General features: G+C 38.7%; 1 protein-coding gene across 1 annotated transcript in view; it reads right to left on the reverse strand.

Moving 5' to 3' along the window:
- Positions 1-5,592: 5,592 nt before the first annotated feature.
- LOC118745590 (protein cup) overlaps positions 5,593-10,811 on the reverse strand; it is a gene marked incomplete at its 3' end in the record, with an annotated part of 122,122 nt that continues 116,903 nt past the window's right edge. The window contains 2 exon segments of the mRNA XM_036479094.1: positions 5,593-5,830; positions 5,894-6,969. Of these exon segments, the coding sequence (XP_036334987.1) occupies positions 5,593-5,830; positions 5,894-6,969 (1,314 nt within the window).

Here is a 10,811-nt window from a genome sequence, read left to right on the forward strand (position 1 = left end):
CTCCCAGCACATTTGATATATCTGATTCGCTTTTCAGCATTAAGAAAGCGATACTATCCTCTCTCAATAAATGAATTAATGATTCATAAAGGCATAAAATCAGCTGATGAATTTAGTTCAGTAGCTGAACAGTTTTAGTTCTGGACACTTAACAAACTCCTGCCTATCGTGACTCGGCGCAAAAAATTTAAAATATTGTTTCCGTACGTCATGCGGACTGCGCGGGAATGGAGGGTAAAACCGTTGGGATGACTATTATTTCAACAACAAATGTTAACATAGAGGTCGTCAGTGTACCCAGCGAGGATTCATCACCTACTATTGCGGATTTGATAAGCAGGCTCGATCGACTCGAACGTAGCAGTAATACCAGCAAGGTCAGGGATGAACGGAACCGCAGCAATGCAGTTTCGGGTACAACGTCATCTACCAGCTCGCGCAGGACGGCAACTCAACCAGCACACGACACTTGTTGGTATCACCGCACTTTTGGTGAAAATGCAACACGATGCCGGCAGCCATGTATGCTGACGAAGGGTACCCTATATTGGGTGCTGATTTTTTAAAACATTTCAAGATTCTGGTGGACACGAGGAATAAGGCGATCATTGATAGAACAACAAGCATCGGATCGATTTGCCAAATCATGAAACTACCATATAGCATCAACTCATTAAGAGGGGTATGTTTATTTCAGCAGATATTAGCGCGCTACCCCGACCTCACCAACGATTCACCCAAGGCGGACGTAACATCGACGGCCGTTCGACATTTCAACGAGACGAAAGGTGCCCCTGTGGTACAAAAAGTGCACCGACTCTCCCCCGAGAAGATCGCGGTTGCAAAAGGAGAATTCGAGTATTTATTAGACCGAGGAGTTTGCCAACGCGCGAAGAGCCAATGGGCTAGTCCACTGCATATGGTGCAGAAAGCGAATGGAAAGTGACGGTCTTGCGGTGATTATAGGCGGTTGAATGCGAAAACCTTGCCAGACAATTATCCGGTCCGCCATATACAAGATTTCAGAGGGGACTTGTATGGAAAAACTATTTTTTCCGTAATTGACTGTAAGAAGACCTACCGCCAAATCCCTGTACACCCAGCCGACGCTTTTTCGAATTAAATATATGACGTTCGGAGTTAGGAACGCAGCACAGACGTTCCAGCGTTTCATTGATGAAACAGTAATGGGATTGCCGTTCGTTTTCCCCTACCTCGATGATGTCACCGTCGCCTCCACGTCACCGGAGCAGCACGAGACACATCTCCGGCAGCTTTTTGATCGCTACCGAGATAAGGGCTTAATCATCAACAGCGAAAAATGCCAACTCGGCCGGGAGGAGGTAGAGTTTCTGGGCCATCTAGTCTCATGCAAAGGCATGAAACCACTGCCTCAGAAAGTAAGAGGCATCATAGCATTGAAGAAACCGAAGGAAGTCCACGAACTGAGGAGATTTTTAGGGGCCGTCAACTTTTACAGACGTTTTTTACCGCACGCTGCCGCCATCGAAGCGCCACTACAGCGACTCAATTATTGCCTGGACAGTAGAGTCGACGGAGGCTTTCGAAAATCTTAAGAGGCAATTGGCGGAGGCTGCCTTATTGGCTTTCCGGATGAAGGGCGCGACAATCGCTCTCATGACCGTGCCGTTCTTCAGTAACGGGTGAACAATGTTTGGGCGCCGTTGGGATTCTACTCCCAGAAGTTTACACCAAGCGAGAAGCGGTATAGCACATATGACCGTGAGTTACTTGCCATACATAAATCTGTGCGCCATTTCCGTTATTTTATGGAAGGAACGATTTTCGCAATACTTACAGATCATAAGCCGCTCACGCATGCACTCGATCAAGAGTGGGAATAACTATCCCTACGGCAAACTCGCCAATTGAATTTTATTTGCCAGTTTTCGTCCGATATACGGCACATCAGCGGAGCTGAGAACCTTGTAGCCGACATGTTATCAAGAATCGAAATGTTTTCGCTACCATCGCCGATAGACTTGTAGCAGCTGTACGAAGAGCAGAATAGAAGCGACGTGTTGAGGAGGCTGTTAAATGGTCAGACCACTTCGTTACACCTGGTCAAAAGTCAGTTTCCGGGTACTAGCGCACAAATCATTTGCGATAACTCAACGGGGACACTTCGTCCATACGTTCCGGACGTTTTGCGACAGGTGGGGTCCCTGGGAAGCGTTTTGAACATGTTAATGTGGACATCGTCGGCCCGTATGCCCCTTCGCGCGGATACACATACTGCTTAGCCTGTGTCAACCCTTTTTCACGATGGTTGGAGGTTATCCCTATAGCGTACATGATCGCCGAGACAGTGGCAAGAGGGCTTTTAAACGGTTGGATAAGCCGGTTTGGTACGCCAAAGTACATTACTACTGATCAGGGGCGTCAGTTCGAAGGTGCGTTGTTTAAACAACTAGCCAAGCTATTAGGCGTCAAACACATCCATACAACCCATTACCACCCTCAAGCTAATGGGTTGGTAGAGAGATGGCATCGAGTGTTGAAAGCCGCCCTCATATGTCACGCTGCAGACGCGAACTGGGTCGACGTCCTACCCATTGTTCTTTTAGGCTTACGAACGGCCGTGAAAGAGGGCTTGGGCGTATCCGTAGCATAGATGCTTTACGAACAACCTATCCGGTTACCCAGCGACTTCCTGGAGGCCGACGACAACGCACCTGTAGATGAGCAGAGTTTCCTGCAGGATTTGCCACAACATTTCGAAATTGCTAGGCCAACGCCAACTTCACAGCATGGAAAGCATACCGTTCTCGTGCCAAAAGATCTAAGATTCTGCAGTCACGTATTTTTACGTGATGACACTATCCGCAAGCCATTGAAGTCGCCGTACGAGGGGGCGTACCTCGTAGTTAACAGGTACGCCAAGACGTACACAATATTGATTGGATCAAGACAAGTGACGGTGTCCATTGACATGCTTAAGCCGACTTACTTCCCCAGGGACGAGTTAGCAGCGATACATCACCAACATACATAGTTACCCTGTTTACATTTCTCCGGTGCTAGGTCTGGAAGGGGGTGGTGTAGGGACCAACCCTAACACTTGCCGCAGTAGTTAAGTGGCAACATCAAAAGGCGCAGTAAACGAACAGAGCTGTTTGACATTCGTTTGTACTAACTGAAATCAACTTCATTCATTCAACGTATTTTCTAGCGACGCTAACGTCAGAATTGTCTGTGTGTAAAATCAACTTGTATTTGTTTAATTTTTAAGTTAATAAAGACATATAGAAATAGTATTTCTATAAGGGTAGTCCGGGGAACTTTTTTATCATCTACGGAATGACTATTTTCTAGATACTTTTATAGAATTTTTTTAAATAACTACAATTTTAAAACTATTGCGCGTAAACTAATGAAAAAATAAAAACTGACTTGTAAAAAGTTCTTATTTAATATAAAAATAATTTTAAAAAGTTACATTCACACATACTATAATAAATACAGGGCTACCGCGTATGACTGATTGAGGTGCCTGTGTGGACGTTATGCATTCGGCAAGTTGCGGGTAATCTAGTAACAGAATGCAAAAGGTTGCTTCATAACTATTACTGCCCCTTAGTTAGACAAACATTAAAGAATGTTCATACGTATTTTCATAGATATTAAAGATCATCGCAATTTTGGATTTTTGTCCAGCTAAATCATCACTTTTGCCTTATGCGTTGGGTGTTTTTCGGTGTTGCTGCATAGTGTGGCATAGGGGGAAGGGTGATCGCTACATATATACATACTTTTTAACATAGACTTTGCCTTTATAAAAAAAAATGTCGATACCCACTAACCAGTGTTGCCATTTTGGTGCTTTTGGAGCTAGATTTAGCTCTTTATTTTTCCATTTAGCTCCGAAAATTGGGCTTTTGCTCCTAGCTTTTTTTAGCTCTTTTCAAAATTATCTAGCACTTTTTAGCTCCAGAAAGTTTTAGTTGTGTTTGGTAATTGATTAAAATTACAAATCTGTAGGTTCATTGTACAAGTGTTGACTAAAATTTATTTGGCTTTGGCGATCTCAGGATATTTTCGATACCTTCATATTATTCTATTTCCATTAGTACTTAGAAAACTTCCATTCCTAATACAAATGGCGCGCAAGCAAATGGAAACTGTGCAGGTAAGTCAATTACTGTATGCAACGTGCGCGGGAGCACACATACTATACTGGACAGTAATTCGAGCTCCGATAAGCTCAGACGGTGTATTTTCTCAGGCGGCCACGGTAAAAAGGGAAAGCCAAAGCTTAAGCATTGATAAAGTTACAAATTTCGAAATTTAATGGAAAAATATACATTTGTATTCACTGGAAAATACAGACCTCACCATAAACTCATGGATCTAGGTTAATTAATTGAAAAATTAAGTAATATTAAATAATTAATAATTCAAAAATTAATTTTACATCTAAGGAGAGAAGGAAGTTAAACTTTTCAGACAAATTTTGTGAAAAAATTATTCGTAAACCGAGTTTTTATGGTCATTTCAACCATTTGAAATTGCAAATCTTAACAGTTTATAAAGTCCTTTTAGTTCATTGTCTAGTTTATATAAGAATGTGCATGCATATGAGTGTTATAACGAATTCGAAATATATGCACCTTATTTTGGTATTAAAAGTTTTTTTTAAGCACTTGAACTTATAAAATTCGTTGTTTTTATTAAAATTACAGAAAATGTAAAAACCACCTTACGTCAATAAATTTTCTACTTAAAAAAAATTACCTCTTCATTTTAGCTACTATTAGTATTATGTAGCTCTTTTTCGGCCGTTTTAGCTCCAAACGAATTTTTTTCTCTGGCAACACTGCCACTAACCCCTAAAATAGGCTTTAATGTGATTTTAGCCCCATTTCGGAATAAGTACAAAATTAATCCCTAAGCACATTTTCAGTTTAGACTCATTGCTGGCATTTAAGAGAAATTTTGAGCTTTGGTGTGTTTACAAGACTTAAAGTAGAATTTATTTACGTAAAACATGTTAATTCGTTATATCCGTTTTATATGTATTAATCCCACAGAAATGTTCTACGTCGTATTTTACATAAACCTGCTGTACACATCTTGTGTCGAAAAAGGATCACATGGTTTCCTACGTCAATTTCCCATAAGAATGTGGGTGGGGAAAACTTTGACCCTCTCAAATAAAACTCAGACACAGACATTTTTTCCGTCGTATTTTACATAAACCTGCTGTACACATCTTGTGTCGAAAAAGGATCACATGGTTTCCTACGTCAATTTCCCATAAGAATGTGTGTGGGGGAAACTTTGACCCTCTCAAATAAAACTCAGACACAGAGATTTTTTCCGTCGTATTTTACATAAAGCTGCTGAAAACATTGCATGACGTTGTCTAAAACCTTGTTATTTTGTTTGTGTTGCACAGGATTATTGGACCGGGGACAAGATGTGTTGCCACAACCTATTATATTAACATACCGGTCCAATGCATAGAAAGAATAGCCAATATATGCTCTTTTAGTAAACAATGCTATGCCGGAACTAGCTCTTGTAAAAGTCGATTATTGAAATAAATAAATAAGAAATCTTAATACGCACCTTTCTGTGATACACTGGAATCCGGTAATGAGGGCAGTTTATTTAGAAATTCCATAAGAGTATTAGTTTCGTCTTTATTTACACCTCTATCTTGAACTGACTCCGTGGCAATGCTGTTATCATTGTTGCTGCCAGCCGATGATTGTGTGTCAGTGGAGCCATTTTTATTTCCAAACCATCGACTAAATCGTGAGCTACCCATAATTTCATTAATGTTCCCATTTGAATTATCTCCTCGCTAGAAACAAATAATTCATTAACGCTAAAAATTAAACCTTTAAAATTAAGTATTTATGCTAACCATGAGTGAATGCTTGAGTGGGTCAAGATTAGGGTTAAGAAAAACGTCGAAATTAAATTCGGTGTCTCTTGTATTAATTCGTGAGTTACTTGAAGCTTTTGGTGTTGTCCCTTCTTTTTCTAATAAGAAATCAGGAAGAGATCCCTCATTGGCTGTCTTTTTTCTTTGAGTTATCTCAGAACTATTATTGTTGCTATCACCACCCTCAAATGAAGAATTTTTCTCTTCTTCGTTAGGAGGATCAACATTTTCGGTATTACTGCTTGGTAAATTATTTTGAGACATTCTTGGGGTGCAATTAACTTCTTTATCCTGGTCAACTGATCCATGCAAATGTTCTTTCGACTTCGAGCTAGACAAATTCATTGTGCTGCTTGCGCGAGAGGACGAACATTCACTCATTTTTCTCGACGATGATGAAAAAGCTGATCGTTTATTATTACCAGGATTCCGACTGTTGCCGGCATTGTAATGATCGTCGATTTCCTCGAATCCTCGCAGCTCAATTGTATCATGTTGTGATGTTGGACCGCCACTAAACCATTCAGGCTCCTCATTCCTTTCGTTATACTGATGATTGCGCCGATTACGGTTATGTGATACAATATGCTGACTTGAAGACGACTCCGGTCCATATATGTCTTTCCTAGTTACACCGCTATGAGCACTGGGTGAGTTTGTGCTGATACCTTGCTCATATTTATCACGTATATTATCATCATTACCGCCGCCACGGTGATCAAACTGTCGGCGTTCTGTAAATCCATTACCCCCACCAGAAGTCCGATCATTAGTTCGTTCAGTATACCGTCCCCCTCGCGTCTGCCCTAAATGATTTGAAGCTGCTTCTTTATCTATTGTTGTAACCGAGTTCAATATTTGACTTTTATCTCTGTCTTGTGCAGTACGATAATCCCAACTGACGTCGCGAGGGAGCAAGCGACCGCTTCCAATTCGTCGCTCATGAGCAAGGCCAACACTATTGTGACTGTGTCTCGCAGAACCTGACGAAACCGGAGAAGATAAGCAGCCATTGCTTGACTGGAGCTCTTGATCTCGATCGCGGTCGTGTTCAGCTAAAAAAATATTTAAAATAAAAAATTAAAACATGTAACGACATCTTATGGGCTTAGGAAACAAATAAATAAATAAATAAGAGCTTTTTTAAAAGAAAATAATAATACAGGCATGCGCTGAAAATTGTTTTCGAATGAATTTCCCGATTTCGATTTGAACTTTTTTCGAATATAAATCGAAGCAATTTGGCCTGTGCTAGAAATCGGAATCGATGGTTTTTTTTCCATTCTCAATTCGACCAGCTACTGGCGCGTGAAATTGTGTAAAGTTAAAAGAAAAACACAAAATATAAGTATTGTGGATAACTCAGTGAGAGGGGAGACCAGTATGTTTGCATGTATTTGTATAAAAATAAAATATATATTTATTGGACCAAAAAGTAGTGGGTAGGCACTGTGGCCAATGGTAATCAACTAATACCACCTCTGCATGATTGTAAGTCATGCAGAGTCCGCAAAAGACTCCGGAAGCAGTGTCCGTAGGATACATCAGACTAGGCCGAGCATCCTTTGAAGTTAGGGTTGCCAGACGTACTGCTTTTGGGAGTAAACGTACTCCTTTTTATTGCAATGTACTTCCTTGTACTCCCAAAAAAATATCTGGAAATGTACTCCTTTATTAGCTTTGCACTTCTTTTGTACTCCTTTTTCCAGCTATTAATATTTTATCATATACAGGGTGTAAAATAATATCTGTTGCATTTTTTTTTTTTATATAAATTATCCACAGATTTTACTTCAATTTTAATAATTTGTTTTTAAATTTCAACCTTCATTTGGGTTTACCGGCGGTAAACACTTTGAGAGAAAAGCGCAAGTAAAAAAAGTAGTTATTGTATAGTCTTTAAATTTGACCTTCATTTGGGTTTACCAGGGGGTTTGGGAGAAAAGCGCAAGTCTTCGTCCGTTACTTTATAACATATCTTCTGTAACCATAGGCTAATTTCCCCTATTTGGGTCCTTTATACTCCGTCTTTTGTCCAACATAAGGCCTATTACTCAGCAATCGAAAAGACTCGAAACTGGTGACTAGGAGGGCATTCATTCGACCAACCCTATACAAGTTTTTTGTTCTTCTTTTTATACAAAATCTAAGAAAAAAATACACCTGATAAAGAGGTTCGTGCCGCATGTACTTATCTCCCAAATCTGGTAAACGCAAATCAGGATTAAAATTTTAAAACCAATTAATAAAATTAAAGTAAAATATTTACAAAGTTAACAAAAAAAACAAAATCTATAAAGAACCCCTTTATTTTTCAAAAAACCTGTGCGGCAGTTATTATTTATTATTTTACGCACTGTACTTTGCCATTCATATTGTAACAAACACTACTTAGTAAGCAAAGTTAAGTGTGATAGTGAAAAGGTGTAAGCATGGCCTTAGGTGCAGGGCGCTCGGGTATAAAAATCGGAAAAATATTAAATTAATTATAAGGCTTAAATCAAAAAAAATTGCCATACATTCAGGAAGGAAGAGTACTTTTTAGTTTTTTAGTTGGGGAAACTTTCCTATAAGGGCGGTCAATGAAAACCGAATTCTACGTAAAAATACTGTGGACGCAGGTGGAAATTGTGACTTTTGGCAATTTTTCTAAGGGGTCCCTGGGGAACCATAGGGCCCTAGGTCGTCAGGGTAACATTTTTGTCAATGGCGGTTCATGCCCTCTCCAAAAAAGTCGGGAAAGGTGTCACGTCCACTCCCCTTCGATCACCATCTCTTTAACAACCGTCCCTATTGGAAAGCCAACCCATATAGTTATTTATTTTTCACATTTATTGTTGCTTTGAAAAAGATTTCTAAGATATCTTTGTTTGTTTGAACCGAATTAATGGTAATTTGTAACAATAAATTGCACAAAAAATTAAAAAAAAAATTTTACTCTTTTTTTATGTCATGTACAGCTTTTTTTCTATCGAAAATATAAATGTACTCCTTTCTCCGTTTCAAAATCTGGCAACCCTATTTGAAGTGCCATCTAATTAAAACTTAAGAAAGTTCAATTACATGGCAGTTGAGAAGTGCATGTGAAAAAATTTTATAAATTGCATAAAGGAAATTTTTGCACATGCAGCAGTACAAAGCATGTATTTAGGCGCCTGGTGTAAGCAGACGCACCTAAGCATATTGTTTTCTTCTGTTAGTTAAATTCATAAAAGAAAAACATTAATCTGACCACAGTATTTTTGGGTAGAACTTCCTTCTGCTTAGGGTAGGAATTATAACCCTTACAAGTAGAATTCTCCTTTCTGTGTTGTCGGGTCACGCGTTTGGATACAACAACCCAATTATACAAATAACTAAACCGTACCCATAGTTTGATCTGCATATACAAATGTATATTTATACACTTACATTGATTCGGAGACGTCTAAAAGGTTGGAATGGTGGCAGGATTACGATAACCGGGGCGACAAATTTTGACCAGCGCTGCCGATAGAGGTATTTGAAGCAAGTATAACGGTACAACTTTTTTTGATGGCAAACGAAAACTGCAGGAGTTACCAAGGGTCAAATGTCAGATACAGAATTTTTTGTAACCCCAAATATCTCGAAAAGAAAGAGCTTGCGGCGAAGAAAATTGAGAATCAGCCTGAACTTCAGAGTTTCTGCGATGCTTGATCGGATGTCTAGCTTTAGTTTAGTCATTTTTATGTTGTTTTATGAATTTTGTATCTGTAATATGTTGATGGTCTCTTTAGTTTTCGTAAAGTTCAATTCTCTTTTTAGAAATCTCTCTAACTTGCTTTTGTTTGGTTGCCTGTATGTTGTTTGTTCTAATTTATGGCTGTTAAAAATAATTAGAATGTTTGTAGTCTAGCGATGTTAAATGTTTTATGTAGACGTCATAATGTTGAGTCCATCAGTTCATTTCAATGCATGAAGCCTTAACTCTGTTAAAATTGATGTTGTTAGATATGTTTTTGAATGTTCATCCATTAATGTAATTTGTGTTTCTGAAACTTGGTTTCTTAATGATGTAAGTGACGTAAGCTATAGTTTGAGAAATTATAATCTGATCCGAAATGACCGGTTAGGGAGAAGGGGTGAAGGTGTGGCTATATATTACAAGAGCCATTTAAATGCTAGGCTTGTATGTAAATCTAGAGGAAGTGGCGTTGAATTTTGTTGAATTGTTCAACTCGTCTGCAAAAGTTTTAGTTTCCTATGTATACAGACCACGTAGGTCTAATTGTCTGTCATCTTTTTTCAAAGTTCTGTCGTCTTCGATCGTAGATTACATGAATATAATAATATGTGGGAATTCCAACATGAATCTGCTTTCTCGTGATTCATCTAATCTTACTGATGCTATAGACGGAGTTGATCTCTCTTTTGTTAGTACGACGGTACGTACTCGGTTTGAGAATAACTCTAACCCGAGCCTACTTGACTATTTCAATGTTTTTGACCCAACTATAGTTAAATTTTGACAAGTTATCGTTCATTTCAGACCATGATCTTATATTTTGTGCTGTTGATATTGATTTTGAGCGTCCTAGTAGCAGTAATACTTTTATGTTTAGGGACTATAAATAGGGTTCGAACGATACTATCGATATTGAGTAAGCATCGATACTGAGGGTATAAAAATTTGTACTCTAATACTCGATACCTTATTTGGTGATTTTACTCGATACTTTGCAAAGTACTCGTAGTATCGAATACTTTTTAAAAAACACACTTTTTAAATTTTGTATTCCATTGGCAACTCAATTTTCTTTGCTTATATGGATTACTATCATTCAATTTTGTCCATCACTTAAGATAAACTGAAATTTCGTGCAGTCTGTTGCATAACATAAACCAAAGAAGTGAAAGTTTAATAGCCTTATTCATA

The sequence above is a fragment of the Rhagoletis pomonella genome, unplaced genomic scaffold (genome assembly GCF_013731165.1).
Source record: "Rhagoletis pomonella isolate Grant_MI unplaced genomic scaffold, Rhpom_1.0 Rhpom_scaffold_00009, whole genome shotgun sequence".
Taxonomy (NCBI): Eukaryota; Metazoa; Arthropoda; class Insecta; order Diptera; family Tephritidae; genus Rhagoletis; species Rhagoletis pomonella.